This window comes from Drosophila rhopaloa, unplaced genomic scaffold, assembly GCF_018152115.1.
Source record: "Drosophila rhopaloa isolate 14029-0021.01 unplaced genomic scaffold, ASM1815211v1 contig_163, whole genome shotgun sequence".
NCBI lineage: Eukaryota > Metazoa > Arthropoda > Insecta > Diptera > Drosophilidae > Drosophila > Drosophila rhopaloa.
This window is the reverse complement of record NW_025335043.1, coordinates 10,515,202-10,531,771: the sequence shown is the minus strand read 5'-3', so window position 1 is coordinate 10,531,771 and position 16,570 is coordinate 10,515,202. Positions and strand designations below refer to the sequence as shown.

The 16,570-nt window shown below is 40.1% G+C and overlaps 1 protein-coding gene across 1 annotated transcript in view; it reads right to left on the bottom strand.

The window, feature by feature from the left end:
* Positions 1 to 16,570, bottom strand: part of LOC108044176 — a 110,945-nt gene that overhangs the window by 41,364 nt on the left and 53,011 nt on the right. The window contains 3 exon segments of the mRNA XM_044457668.1: positions 5,339 to 5,464; positions 9,978 to 10,114; positions 10,529 to 10,799. Coding sequence (XP_044313603.1) covers positions 5,339 to 5,464; positions 9,978 to 10,114; positions 10,529 to 10,799 — 534 coding nt within the window.

Below are 16,570 nucleotides of genomic sequence, written 5' to 3'. Positions count from 1 at the left end.
AACTGACATTTATTGAGCCTGCTTGCATAGGCGGCATTAATATTGCTAATGCCAGGACGAGGAGGACACGGCCGGGCTCGGCTGTCAGTACTTTTTTTTACGGCCTGCGGCCTAGGTCAGTGGCCACCAGTCGATAAATGTGGGGATTGGAAAATGGCAATGGCAACGGCAGCTCATTTACACTGGGGTTCCAATTGATTAAGTTTTTAGTTAATGGGTTATTTGAACTGAACCGACGACCGATGAGTCCGGCCCCTTTGGCACCCTCTGTGTCCTTTTCGCCCCGGACATGTCCTGCGGCAGCCTCGAACTCAAACAACAATTTTTGCTGTAATTGCAAAGTCGCCAATCGAGGTCTGGCCAATATTTGTAACTGGTTAGAGTTGCAGTTGCACTGGATGGTCCTGTCGGTCCATTGCTGCTGTCATATTGAATGACCAGGGCAAGTCCGTCGACCATCCTCCTCTATCTCGTCGGCAGGATGAACAGTGGATTGGGATTGGGATCGGGATCGGGCGGAGGGTCGAGGGTCGAGGAAAAACCGGAGCCCACAGGCAGGCTTGACTGCCTGGCATAATGGTAATTTTCTGATTTCGATTTTGTGTAAATTCATTGCAAACTCTGGACGAGTCCTGGTCACAGGCCTCTCCTTCTTACACTCAAACAAATTGTTGGTCTCCAAATTTAGAAAAAGTAGCGGAATCTTGATTTCACATTTGAACATTTGAAACAGATTGTTTTTGAGATCTATAAAATTTTCTATAAATTTTTAATCAAAAATTAATAAATTAAAAACTTGTTCAATGTTTTCCTATTTGTGCACTTATTTAAAAAAACATATTTTGTATAATAATTTTTTCTAAGTACCTTACGAGAAAAAAGAATAAACTTTTTTTTGAGTGTCCTGTCTTTTTCCCCTCTTTAGCATCACCCTCCATCTTACCCCATTGATCGTTCCTCTTCATCATCGTCATCATGTCCATTGTGTGCATTGGAGCGTTATTAGCATCGACTTCATAACGAATTATTGGACCTCAGTCCTTGTGTGTGTGTGTGTGTGTCCTTTTAACCCTCCTCCCCCTTTTTGGCCCTCTTTTCCGTCTTTGGCCTATCTGCTCTTGCTTTTTCTGCTACGTTTTGTGTTGGTTTTAAATTGATTGAATTATTATTGTAGCAAGCTATTTTTTGGGGTGCCGCTGCCTCTGGGTTAAATTTTCAAGGAATTTTCTTTGATTAGGCCAAGGCTAATAATGGACCGACTTTTTGACCAAACATTTTTCACATGCCAGTCGGTATAGTCACATGTTGGCCTACAATACATTTTAAAGGCTTAATTGAATGTTGAAGTTAATAAAAATAGATTTGAAATAAAATTAAAATCAAAGTTTCTAATAAACAAAATATAAATACGTAACTAATAGTAATAATTAAAAAAAAATAAACTAAATAAAAAGGCAGCTAAAAACAAGATTTAATTAAAAGTCTTTGTCTAATGTGTTAAAGCAAACTAAACATTTTATTTGTAGTGAAGCGAGTTTCTCAACTTTTGCCCCATCCACTATTATTAAAATTTCCTTAAGACGATTAATGCATAACCATTGAAATTACATTGTTTGAGCATCATGGATTTCGCTCATATGCACACGCACTGAGTGGAATACAAGTTTTATCAGCATTGTTGATGTACTGGCATCCGCAGAATCCTTCTCCCTTCATAATCTGCCAACAATAAACAAAAGCTGCCGCTTGTCAGTCTTCCTCCACAGCATTTTCCTGTTCCGATATTCCCCTTTGCCTCAGTGTGTATTTCAACTTAATTGTGAAACAATTTAAGCGCATAATACCATCGCCGACCCACTGTCCTCGCGGTCTGTTTGATTTATAGTAATTTTAAGCATTTGGCGTAACCATAGAGGTTTTTTAATTTGCAGAAAATATGTACAGGGGAAAAGCCAATAAATAACTGAAAAAATGATTCTTAACTTGGCAGCATTCTTCTCTAACTCGTAAACCTCCCCTAACTTCCGTGCGGTCAACGTTGAATTATGAGCTTGGCCGAGGCAAAAGTTGTTAAACAATCTATATGCATTATCTATATACGTATACATTTAGTCCAATAAAAACTATTGACAAACTGAAGCAGGACCAAGCTGCTTTCAGTCCTCCAGCCGATGTCCTTCCTTCTTGGAAGGAGGAAGCAGAGGTTTAGGACTAGGGATGTTATGATTGTCAAATATTGAGTCATTTGCTCAAGCTGCTCTCGCAAGGACACTCAAGGATAACAGCCTCCTCCTCCGTTGTTGTTTCTGTTGATTTAGGTTAATACGTTTATGCATAAACTTTATTATTTATGATTAGCATTATTAGCAAATATACAAAAGGTCCAGCAGGAGTTTTAAGCAGACAAAAACAGAGGGAAAGCCATGATCCTAGGATTAGACTAACAAAATACCTTGTAAAGGTTACTCAAAATATATTTAGTCAACATGAATGATTACTTTTAAAAATAAGATTTGTAGTTTTCACTAAATTATTGATTGTAGCTTATTGAGGAACAAATTCATCATTAATGAACTCCGATTAAATAGTTTAAACTGTGCTCGTACTTAAGATATTCGCTCTTCTTTCCACTGCCGGAGAAAGATTGTTTGTTGAATTATTAAAAATAATTCCGAAAAGGTCAAGATAAGGACAGCCCAGTTTCGCTCCCCTTTTGTCCTGCTACAAAATGCATGAGACAGAATGTCCAACTAAATTGAATAAATGATTAAACCGAAACTTCAAGCTCGACACGGGGTGCTGCGCCTGAACCTGGGTAAATCATATATAAACGTATATGTGGCAAAGGCAGCGGATATAAATTTTCCGTTTCGGTCAAGAATTTATGTGGCCAGGCCATGACACGCATTATTTATACAGATCGGTGGGCCAGGAGGGGGTTTACAAAACCGCGTCAGCAGTTAAAATTGCCTTTACTGGAAAAAAACAACCAGCTTCGATGGAAATGGAGGTTTTGAAGGGGGAATACACAACACAAACCTGCGGTTAGTTACGAGTCTATATAGAACTGCAACGACTACAATAAACAATGCACGAGCAGCGAAAAAAAATTGAAAATATTTAACTGCATTTTAAAACCGAAAAGGAAGCCCAAATATAAAAAAATATAAAAAAAAATGCCAGAGTTGTGTAACGAAATTTGTAATACCCTTGTGGTCTAATGATTTTGATAGTTTGTATTTCGTTTACTATAGAAACTACTTTTGATTCATATTGACTCCTTTTTTAAACCAGAAGTATTTGTCTTAGCAAAAGATAAAAGAAAGGTATTTGTTTTAAAATAATTCCTTTTTTATATTTTATTTTCCTTTGGTCACAGAATATATTTTTTTGGGATAATCAGAATAATTTTCTTTCCAAAAACATAACTAATTTAATTCCTGGCCTTAAAGTGCACTAACAAAATTACAGCTACCCATTGCAAGCGTATAAAAGCCGCTGCAGACGGAAAATGCAGCGGCAGGAAAAACTAGGGGCATGCCTGTTAGCCCAGGCTCACCCCTCGTCCTTTTTTGGAAATCCCTCAACGCCGTACACATGTCAAGCGCCAAATGAAACCTCAACAGGACAGGACTGCCTGCGACTGCACTGGATGGCTATCCCATATCCCGTAGTCCAGCTTCCCCGTTTTTCAGTTTTTCGGGGACGAACACCGCAAAATGTCAGCGCACGCCCCACGCTTGTTAAAATTTATTGTTGCACAAAGCGACGGGGAGATATAGAATGCCGGCGGGGAATGTGAAGGGTTTGGAGAGCCTACGTAGCTAAACTAATAGAGGTTTATGGTTTTCCAACAGTCCGATGGTGTACGAACCGAGTTCCTCCTAGTTAGCGGAGGGAAATGGAACCAATGAAAATCTGTAGTCCCGGAAAAAGGGAGAGATTGTGGGAGAGTGCTGGGAAATGGAATTAGGAGGGCATTTCATATGACTTAGGAGCTCTTTTAAATGAATGCAAATGAACTTATGGGAACTAATAACGAATTGCCCAAGAGCGCAATAATTTAATGGTAAATAGTTTTAAGCCATATCAATAGATTCCATTATTTATTGAATGATAAATTCTCATTTGCATCGCCCGATAGTGTTAAACTGACAACTGGTTAGTATTTATCTACAATCAGTTTGGCTGCAACTAATTCGAACTTTCCCCAAATTTAAACATAAATATGTAATAGATATTTTGGGTTATTTTGTTAAACAAAGCCACATAGGATATCGCAGCTTTTGGGACTGATAGACTATTTATTTAAATAAACCTTTATAAATATATTATTTAGTCACATTTAAAACTGCCAAGAAATCCCCCGGATTTTCATTTCAATAAACCAACCATATGCTGTCCAACTGCGCTTTTCAGAACCTGTTTAAAGCAGAAGATTACACATCTCTTTCACCATTTGCATTTTAACGCTGCAGTGCGAATATTTTATTTAATCCTCAAATTAAAACAGCTTAAGGTATCCGAAGGAGCAGGAAGGAAAACGAGCAGTCAGTCTGGGCTTTATCAAAAGGCGATTCAAGCAGGGCCAGTCAACCCGAAACCGAGATAAAGATACAGATGCTGATACGAAAACTGAAACAAAAACTGAGACACAAGCGGATACAGATACGCATACAGACACGAAACATTCAAACATATTGCACAAGTCAATTACAGGGATTTAGTGAGCTTTTTCGTACATTTTATTTAGCCAGGATTTTGGTTTTAGCCATACAAGGGCGGTGAAAGTCCACTCCCGAATGTGTCCGCAAAATTTGCGATAAAAATATACACCACGCACACAGTGCCCGAGTACATGTTAAATAGTTTTCCTTTTTGGCCAAGAGAAGGGCCAAATGGATATGACCCAACAACACTAACAGCACTCAAGCTCCCAATCCCAGGATCGTCAGGACGAACATACACACACACACAAACACACACAGATAGGGATATCGGGACGAGCACGCACACAGGCGCAACATTCAATTCAATTTGCCGGGCTAATGTGGTATTTGTCAACAGAGAACCAAACAGAAAATTACAGAATTACTCGGACATTGATTGAATCGAACTACGACGACGACGACGACGACGTCGACAACGACGAAAGCTACCAATGATGACAAGCCAAAGTCCTCGCCCGGATTCGCCACCCATCACCGCCCACTTGGGCATGAAATTATAGCCCCCAATGCAAGCAAATGGACTGCAAACTCCCGGACACAATTTCCCGCAAACTATTTTTATTATCACGTAACATGAATTTTAATAAATGGAATTCCAGCCCTCTCACCTGCATGAAGCCCTCGGGACAGCCGGGCAACTCGCCCGTGGGACTTAGGTTCGTTTCATAACCATCCACATCCGTATCGACCATGCCCTCGTCGAACCTGCCCACCGTAAAGCCATCAAAGATGATCTGAAAAATAAATATTTAAATTTAAATATATTTATTTTAAATTTTTGTGAAGCCCTACTTAAGCATATAGCCCATTTTTATGTCAAAACACTTTTATTAAATCTAATTTTAACTTGTAAAAACTTTTTTTTCGGTGAGCATTCAAGAAAAGTATTTCAACCTAATAGTTAAAGTTTAAAATGTTATAAACAAGCCCAATATTGTAAAGGCTATTCATTTACAAGTCCTTTTTATGAAAAACAAATACATTTTTATTCTAAAATATTTTTGATTTGCAAAAATACACATTGTTTTGCCAAATTTACTCCTATTTCGAACTCATTCTGTGGAATTAAAAAAAATTATTTTCTAGGCTCTTGTACATGCCAAGACTTATTCTTCTTTCAAAGAGATTTCCTAAAGCACTTCCGAAATCCCTTAGAGCCCAGTTTAGCCAGACTTCACAGGGTATTAAAACTATATTTTATATTTGCTTAGAGTTATGCAAATGAAATTCCATTTGCGAAAAATGTAAGGGACCGCACAACGCCTCATTGTGCCCGCCCACTGTTTGCATATTTGATTGGCCATAAAAAAGAAAATACCACACTCACACTGCCTTTACATTGAAGTCAAGTCAAGGTCAAAGTGAGGAAGTTGTGAGGCAGAAAGTCAAGTATCTAATCCGGTATGCAATATGTACATTATGTACTCGCACTCGGGCACATGTATTTTTCTTAATAAAATATGCAAATAAATGCCAGCCAGAGTGTGTGTCGAAAATTGGAAAGAAAACTCCAATAAAAGGGTTCAGCCTCGGGTTTCATTTGGCTGCCACTTGCTTTTCATTTAGCCGAATTTTCCAACACCTACGCACACAAAGAGATTTTCACTTCCAATTTGAAATATTAAACAAAGGCAAAAGTGACAGCGAGGAAATGAGAAAGGGATATCCACATCGCAGTTGGCATTTGTGGCTTCATTAGAGGCGACGACTGGACGACAATTGTGAAAAACTTTTGCATTTGCAAGTTTGCTTTGGACTTCAACGTCGACTTTTTCGCCCCGCCAATTCTCCTGGGCAAATGAAGAAGCATAATTTATGTGTAGTGTATGCTTTTTAAGGAGTTCTCTCTCATGTTTTATGGTTTTTTCCTTTCAAAGTTTTTCGGTCTTCGACGTGACAAAGTGGAAAACTTTTCATCGGACTTTAATAGAAATACCAGTGGTGTCAACCCGTTTCATATTTGATTCGCTTGTGGCAGTAAATTAGCTCTTAATTTCAAATTTTCAACACAATAAATCCATTATGAACTCGTCCGCAAAAATGCCAAAAACTCTAAACAAATTTCATCGACTGAGAATTCCACAGAAGAGCAGAATCAATTTCATTTTTATTGTTATAAATAACATTAAGCCCGTAAATACAACAAATATTTAAATATCAAAAGCTCAAATTGAAAATGCTTTATAAACTTATCTACAAAGCACAGCAAAAAAATGTATACCAATACATATAATTTACAACGAAAATATAAATAAATGGAGTAAACTATTTAAAAAAGTTGTGTATACCAAGCTTGAATTATTAATAATAAAAAAATTGCTTGATTTATGCGAAATTCTGTCAGCTTTTTTCGTAAAAAAAGAGGTTTTCTTTTTGGTTGATTTGTTGCATACATTTTCCCGTCCATTAGAGGGCGTGAAAAACCAGCTATAATTACGAAAAAAAATGCGCTTTTGGCTATTTGAATTAAGCAAACATATTGCGGAGTTTGGGTTAAGGTATTTCCATTAAAAATTAGCCCATGGGTAAATGGCGGACTCCCAGGCAATTTAAACTTCTCCCTTCTGCGAAGGTCTGGGACTCTGGCTGACAATCATCAATCAATATGTACAAACAGACAGCAGCAACAACAACTTCTCCGTGCTCCTCGTCCGCGCCAATGTCTAACATTATTATTTCAAGCAATTTCCCACACAGACGCACCCGAGTGAGAAGCAAAAAAAAAATATATATATAAATCGAAGAGAAAGCGGGAAAAGCGAGGGAAGCCTCGGAAAGCCAACCGCATGATTTATATGCTACGATGAAGAGGTGAAAAAGAATATGTGCACTGATAAAAAATACGATCCCTTCGGAGTTTGATATTCCACATACAATACAATACAAATATTCAGTAGATAATTTAAAAATTAAATTTTAATTGTTAACTGAAAACTATATTCCCTTCATTTGTACACTTAGTCTAGAATAAGTCTTTTATTCATATGATGACATTTAATTAATAATGTCAATAGTTAAAGTAATCACATTTTCACTATTAACTAAAAACTGTTATACATAAACTTGATTGCTTTTATGCAATTAAAAAGCAATTTAAAGAGTGTTAAGTGTGGGTTTTCCAAGTGTAGCCACGTTCTACAAAAAAGTGTTTTACAAATTCGGAAACACAAAATAAAAAGTTCTAACTTACGCATGACAGATTTGTGCAAGGTGCAAAGCCCACGAAGGAACATTTTGCATATATCATCCCTCATACTTATTCAAATATGTGTGTGCGAGACTCCCAAGCGGATTGGGGAAATTTAAGGAGCAAAAGGGGGTGGCATTGGGAGCTGGGGAACAGATTTGCTGACTACCACTTCCTGGGACTCAACTGCTCATTGCGATGTTTACGCAAATTGCTGGGGAAATCAATTATTTTCGAAATTGAAATTGACGTTTCTCTGACAGCTCGCCAAAAATGTTTTGAAGCGTGTCTAATTTCATTGTCAACGTGGGTGGTTTCACTCCTCCAAATCTCCCCGATTTGTTTGCCTATTCCTCTATCTGCCCCTGCATCTTTTCGCTCTCCAGTTTTTCCTTCTTTTTCGATGTCCCCAAAGGCGTTTTAAAGAGCCGAGTTCCGTTTAAAACGCGCACGGCATGGCTGGGATTCAACTGCAATCGCTGGGAGTCCTAATTAAGCACGCACCAAATGCCAGAGCCCCCCAAAAATGTGAGGAGATATGCCGCCAAGGCGAGAAATGGAGACATTTTACCTAACAAGCACGAACGGAGTGTGGCGCCAACGAGAATTGGAATATATACGTTTCGAAATACCCTGAAAAATTAAGTGACACTTCTGTGCTCTACTTGTTTTCGATTAAAGGAATATTTATTACTTATAAATAAATAACTAGATAGTCAGAATCAAGTAATTTAGAGGTGGAAACATTCTGACACTCCTGACTGAAATTCTAATCGTTTGAAGAATAGACATAAAAGTATTCAATTTGCAATGAAATAATTATTATTGCATTTATGGAATATTATTGAAACCGAATGTAAATAAGTTTAAAATGATTCTAGGTTTTCCCTTTCAGTAAAAACTAATCGCCTTTTGGAAGTCATTTGGCGATAACAACATTTAATGAAATTTCATAATGAAAGTTTATTTAGAATTGTTTATAATCGATAAATATGATCCAGTTTTGCTAAATAAATGTTGTGAATTGACACAGTTATACAGATACAGAGTAAAACACCCGTGGACCTGAATAAACCGGTGCTTTTCCAGACAAAACGCATATGCCTTGTCCGGATGGCAGGCACAGACAGCTTCTCATGTGATACGTACGATTCGGGTTGCCATTGTTGGAATCGGGGGAGGAGGATGTGTCTCGAAATATTTCACGGCGGTGCATTTGTGCGTGTCGCTGTCTCCTGGCTGTGTGTATGTGTGTCCAGTGTGTGTGCAGGTTGCCGTTAGAGTGCACTCCTCCTGCAGGACCTCTCTCCTTCTGCCCTTAAGAGCACGTGTGTGTGTGTGCATTGCACTTTTATTTCGCTGACGCACGGCTAATCTTTGGCCTACGGCGCACTAAAGCCAACAAACGGACAACGGACAGTGAACAGCGGACAACAACAGAAACGGACAAACACTCCACTGATTCGGCACCACAAATACCAAGCCATTTGCCACCAGTGATGGCAAAGGTACCCTTTCTTCTTAATCAACTAAGGTGATTTCTAGATTTATAGTGATTTCACGCTATACCATAAAAAACTAGCAATATCCGTTGGGGAAATCTATATTTTCTTGCCTTTATTACAATGTATTCTTTTAAAAATGTTTAACCTGAGATATAAAATGTTACAGGAGCGGTATATATAATAATTCAGGCACTTTCTATTAAAACACGTCCACTTTATTCAAACCATATACCAAGAATGATTAACATTGGGCTTGCTTAAGGATTATGTTATCCTTAATGTTAGCTTAACATTAACAATCGATAGTTTATCGGGTGTAAGGTGGCCTACTACAAAAATGAATAGTAAGTTAACTTTAATCATTTCGGTTAATCCAAAAAAAAAGAAATAATTTGTATTTAAAATAAAAAGGATAAACCTTAAATGCAAGAGTTATATCAAGAAGGAAATTAAAACAATACCTCGTTATACATTTAGGTACAAGTAGCCACGTAGTTCCCATCACTACCACAAACACCCACCATCCCCAGGAACCTCCACCACCGCTTTACTCACCTGGACAATGTCGCCTTGATCATGACCGGATGCTGTGAATGTCAAGTGACAGAGGAAAGGCAATTTATTCCACTGTGGCGTTGGCACTTTTATGGCATAGGTGCGTCCGATATCGCCATAATATGTACGATTGCAGACTGTCGGTGGAAACAGAAAAAACAGAATGTGAGTTGGACGAACGTTAATGTCAACTAGAGTAAACAAATCTTTGAATATTCTGATTCAATAAAATATATTATATAAGCTTTATGTGTTATTTAATTATTGGCTTTTAAAGTTGAGAGTAATAGATTACTATTAAGTAATCTAAAGTATTTAATATATAAGTAATTTCAAAAAGTTCATTAAAATTGACTTGTTATAAATATCAAAGGTTTAAATATCGTAAAATTTCGTTATTACCGACTGAATATCAATAAAATCATTAAGGTATTTTTATTTCTTTAGCTATGATTTTTATTTTAAGCTGAATCAGTTGTTTCTTTCGACTGTTTACTGTACTATTTGTTAACCCCGAGAAGGGAGGACGACAGCTGGCGACATTCACTCACCGGAGCAATGTTTGGGCTCATCGCTGCCATCGGCGCAATCGCTGCGTCCGTCGCAGTATTTGTCGAGGGGCACGCAGATGTTGCCGCTGTTCCCGCTGCCCTTGCAGGAGAACTCGGAGACGCGGCATGCGAGGCCGAGGGTGGTGGCCAGCAGGACGACCAGGAGCGCCGGCAGGAGGAGCTGCAGCTCCACCAGCCGCTGCAACGGAGATGAAGATGAACCGCACAACCGATGATGGCAGTGTTTGTGACGTCTCCCCATCCTGGGCATCTGAAATGGGAAAGTGGGCGGAGAAGGAGATTAGTTGAGTCAACAAATTGTCAGGTGATGTGCTGGAATCAAAGCGCTCCTGTCAACCGGAAAATGAGTTGGCGGTGAGTCGGAGGAAACGACCGCCAGCTGACCTGAATGAGTGGTGCGAATTTGAACAGACAGAGGGGTTGTCTTTGCAGATCACGATGGGCAAATATGGAGCTGGGAGTGTTTACTCTTTAAGTTATGAAGTTCAACTTAAGGTTCATATCATGCGAAATGATTTAATAGAACGCCAAGCTAATATAAAACTGTTAAATTGTAAGACCTTCAACCAAAAACTTAACTTGGTCACTTAATAAAAATAAAACCTTTTCACACGTTTTAAATATTGATATCGCATTACATTTATTCATTTCATTTATAAATTAATTAAAAATCCTATTATGCTACATATAAATTACGTTAGGTTTTAAAATATAAATACAAATAATGGATTTTAATAGGTTTTTATCAGTACCGACACAATTAAATTTCTTTAAGGACATGCCTTGCATGGATTTGTAATATTTTGAAGCGCTGAAAGTAACTCATGACTAGAAATTAATTAGTATTTGATAACATTATATTGTTTCGTTGTGAATGGCAATCAGCTTGGTAGAAATCCACGTGTAGCTCCTAAATTATATTTTGTGTTTTTTAAACATCTTCTTGGCTCGTGGGCTTTTCTTGCACACGAAGTTTATCTGCAGTCACTGCTGAGCGGTGACGGTATTTTATCGCGATTCTTATAACAATAAGCAAGTTTTAAGCTGTTTTGTGCTTTGCCCCTCGCCCTGCGCGTCTGCGCGAGCGAGAGGTTGTCATCGACCTGTCTCTCAGACTTACATCGTCCGATATAATGGAGAATTTACCTGCTCAATTGCGCCCCAGTAATGGATGTGATAAGTTTGAGGAGATGAGGAAAGTAGCTGATGCAGACCCTGAAGAAATACGCTGCCAGCTCCGCGCTAAGCGTACAGATGTAACTGCTTTACTCGCAGGTATGCCAACACAAGCAACGACCTCCTCGTTGGTGGCAATCAGCAGCAACGCCACTACAAGTGTAACCTGCACCATCTCCAACGTCCAGGCAAGCTTGGTCTGTACTCCAACATACACTGGGTCTGCAATCGTGGCACCTAGCATTTACCCAACTATGTCTGACAATAATTTAACAAAATGCATCTTTCAAGCAGACAATCGGAGTATTAATAGGAAACGCAAAGGAGTGACTAACTCCCCTTTACCTGTCCTGTCTCCTCCTCCGATTCGCAAAACTAAACGGCAGGCCACTGCGACTCCCAATGAGGCGGCCTCTACATCCGCTGCACCAACATTCGGAAACAATCGCTTTGCGATTCTGGCTGCTGAAGCGGAAAGTATGGAGCAAGACATGTTGGATGACAATGATGAGTCTGATGCCCCCAATGGAGATAGACAGCCTACAAAATCTAACAAGATCCCTGCTATTTGTGTACCGAACGTAAGCGATCCGGTCTTATTGGAACAATCTCTTGACCTTAGCATTGGCTCCAAAAACTACAACATCCGCACTTCCAAATTTGGTGTATCCAGAATATATACAGCCAACTCAGACGCTTTTCGGCTAGCTGTAAAAACACTGACAACTCTTAAGTGTAAATTTTGGCACCATCAGTTAAAAGAAGACAAGGCCTACAGAGTAGTTCTGAAAGGACTCCATACAAACGTTCCGAAATCTCAAATAACACAGGGATTTACTGAATTCGGCTTTGAGGTACTTAACATATACTGCCCCAAAAAGACTGATTGGAAGAACATCCAGGTGAACGAAGATGATAATGAAGCTACAGTAAATTATAAAACTAGGCAGAATATGTTTTATATCAACCTTAAGCAGGGTGCAAACGTCGCAGAGTCCCTAAAAATTACGCAACTCGGGAGATACAGAGTCACTGTCGAGCGTGCACCCCGTAGAAAAGAATTACTTCAATGTCAAAGATGCCAAATTTTTGGACATTCTAAAAACTACTGTGTTCAGGACCCTGTTTGTGGTAAATGTAGTGGTTCTCATGTTACTGGTTCCACACTCTGTGTAAGCGATACATGCTTGTGCGTAAACTGTGGCGGTAACCACGTCTCGACAGATAAAGATTGCCCGGTCAGATTAGAAAAAAATAAAAAACAAAAGCCGAGGCCTAGACTCCCGGTAACAAATGATCCAGGACGCGTATCGCATGGATTCATACCAGCTCAGGCATTAAGAACGAATATATCGTATGCTGATATAGCTCGACCCAAGGATATGCAAGCAAGGACTGGCTCAACCTCGCAGAGTGACGCAAGCTCTCCTTCAGACCCTAGGCTCACCCTTAAATTCACAGCGTTAGATAATGCCATCCGCGACATTAATAGCAAACTGGACACTTTATTTAAGCTGATGCAGGAAAATGCTGAGTCCAACAAGGCTTTCAGAGAGCTGGTTCACGTTCTCATTGCGCGATTGCCGAAATGATTCAATCAGAATTAAATATCGGATTGTGGAACGCTCGTGGATTAGTCAGAGTATCTGAAGAGCTTCGAATATTCCTCAGCGATCATAACATAGATGTAATGCTTGCCACAGAAACTCACATGCGCGATGGTCAGCGCATCTACTTGCCAGGCTATCTTATATACCATGCTTATCACCCTAGTGGCAACAGCAAAGGTGGCTCTGCAGTCATTATAAAGGATTCCCTAAGCCATAATCCCTTGCCTGCCGCCTCTAGCAATGACAGGCAGATAGCGAGCATTCAATTACAGACTGCAGACGGAAATGTAACATTAGTAGCTATATATCTACCTCCAGCAGAAAGATGGATCCAATCAGAATTTGAGTCCTTGCTGGCCGGACTTGGAAGCAAATTTATTGCTGGCGGTGACTATAATGCCAAACATGCATGGTGGGGAAACTCAAGAGCCTGTAGAAGGGGTAAACAGTTGCAAGATGTCATTGCAAATGGGCATTACCAAGTACTTGCCACAGGTGAACCCACTTTTTACTCATACAACCCCCTGATAACACCGACAGCGCTTGATTTTTTCATAATCAACGGATACGCTATAAACAGGCTAGAAGTAAAAACACTCCATGAACTCTCCTCGGACCACACTCCAATCCTGGCCAGATTGCATGCCACACCAGTGAAAAAACCACAGCGCACGCAACTCCTTCCCAGAGGTGCTAATACAAATGCATTCAAAGCCTACCTAGAGCAGCTGAGCGAGGTTAACATAGAAGCCCAGGAACCTTCTGACATTGACAATGCCATCAGCCTTTTCATGCGCATGATAAACCAGGCTGCTGAGATAGCTGCACCTGGGAATCGCCAAAATACAGAGACCTCTAGACATCTCCAGCTACCACACAGAATTGCGGCACTTCTCAACCTAAAGCGAAGAGTAAGAAGAGAATATGCAAGAACGGGAGACGCTCGAATGCATCAGATACATAAACGGCTTGCTAACTGTCTAAGCAAGGCGCTCGCCCGAAGAAAACAAGAATCTATTGACAGCTTTTTGGAGAATCTGGGCACAGATGCTAGTTCCAACTACTCGTTGTGGCGTATCACAAAACGGTACAAGGCTCAGCCCACCCCAAAGTCAGCAATTAAGAATCCCTCAGGTGGCTGGTGCCGTACGAGCCTAGAGAAAGCTGAAGCGTTCGCTAACAACCTCGAGCAACGTTTCAAGCCTTACGACTATTCACCTGAAAGCATACGTCGACAAGTTGATGAGTTTCTAGAATCTCCATTTCAAATGAGCCTGCCTGCTAGCCCTGTCACACTGACAGAGGTTAAAGACCTTGTAGCTAAACTTTCACCGAAGAAAACTCCCGGTGAAGACCTGCTCGACAACAGAACGATTCGACTTTTACCGGATCAAGCCTTGCAATTCCTGGTGTCATTATTCAACGGCATACTAACTCTTGGATACTTCCCGAAAGTTTGGAAATCGGCGAGTATAATCATGATCCCAAAACCAGGTAAATCGCCGACTGACGTGGACTCATACAGGCCCATTAGTCTTCTACCAGGCCTGGGAAAAATCATGGAAAGGCTGATCCTGAATAGGCTGCTCACTTACGAGAATGTCACCAGTGCGATCCCGGAATTTCAGTTCGGCTTTCGTCTTCAACATGGAACTCCTGAGCAATTGCACAGAGTTGTCAATTTTGCTTTAGAAGCCCTAGAGAAGCAGGAATATGCAGTTGCTGCCTTCCTTGACATCCAGCAGGCCTTTGACAGAGTGTGGCACCCTGGGCTCCTGTACAAAGCCAAAAGTCTTTTTACGCCACAGCTGTTCCAGCTCGTGAAAAGCTTCCTGGAAGAACGCACTTTCCACGTATCTGCTGATGGGTACAAGTCGTCAACCAAACCGATCTCTGCCGGAGTTCCCCAAGGTAGCGTCCTCGGCCCTACTCTCTACAGTATTTATGCTTCAGATATGCCTACACAATCTCCAATCACTGAAGTTGCTGAACAAAACGTGCTAATTGCGACCTACGCCGATGACACTGCTGTCCTGACAAAAAGCAAAAGTATATTGGCTGCCACATTTGCATTGCAACAATATCTGGACGCATTTCACCAATGGGCCATGAACTGGAACATTCGAGTAAACGCAGACAAATGTGCCAATGTAACGTTCACCAATTGTCGAAGTAGCTGCCCTGGAGTCAGCCTCAACGGAAGTCCAATCAGAGCCCTTCCTGCATACAAGTACCTTGGTGTCACTTTGGACAAAAAACTAACATTTGGCAGGCACATTACTTGTATCCAACACTCTTACAGGACCAAAGTTTCTCGGATGGCTTGGCTTCTCGCACCACGCAACAAGCTCGCACTTGGCTGTAAGGTCCAAATTTATAAATCCATATTAGCGCCAACTCTTTTCTATGGACTCCAGGTTTATGGCATCGCTGCAAAAACCAACCTCAACAAAATCCGGGTTCTGCAAGCGAAAACACTTCGAAGGATCTCTGGAGCTCCGTGGTTTATGCGAACCAGTGACATCGAACGTGATCTCAATGTGCCCAAACTTGGAGACAAGCTGCAGGAACTTGCTCGGAAGTACATGGAAAGGTTAAATGAGCACCCCAACAGCCTAGCCAGGAAACTTGGAACTGCTGCCATTAATAACGCTGACCCTCGAACAAGAGTCAAAAGAAGACTAAAGCGACACCACCCTCAAGACCTACCTGACCGGGTTTTGACCTAAACATCATCAATAACAACAACAGCAATATTTCTCCCTAAAATGTCTAGGTTAAATTTTTAGTCTTAAGCAACAAAGAAGACCCAATGAAACCGATTATATTAAAGACTGATTAGATTAAGTTGCCAATTGAGTAGCAGTGCGCTAATCAAATAATAAATAAATAAATAAACAATAAAAGCAGGATACACTCCAAAAAAAAAAAAAAAAAAAAAAAAAAAAAAAAAAAAAGATAACATTATTGTCCCTTTAAGTTTCCACAAACTTAAATGAAGTTTAAGTCTACTTTGTTCCTCCCTTCGTTACATTTTAAAATACTAAAGTATTTCCTAACCCGGCTTCGTCTTAAATTCTTTCTCCTTTCCCTGTAACCCACTTTCTCCTTTCATCTCTTCGAGCTGCCCCTTGAGCCCTTCTCATTTTTCTGCAATTTCAGCTTAGCCCTCCAGCTAATTATTTTAGCTTCAGTTGGGATATTTTTCGTTGGCCACTTGTAAGTTTCTAAAACG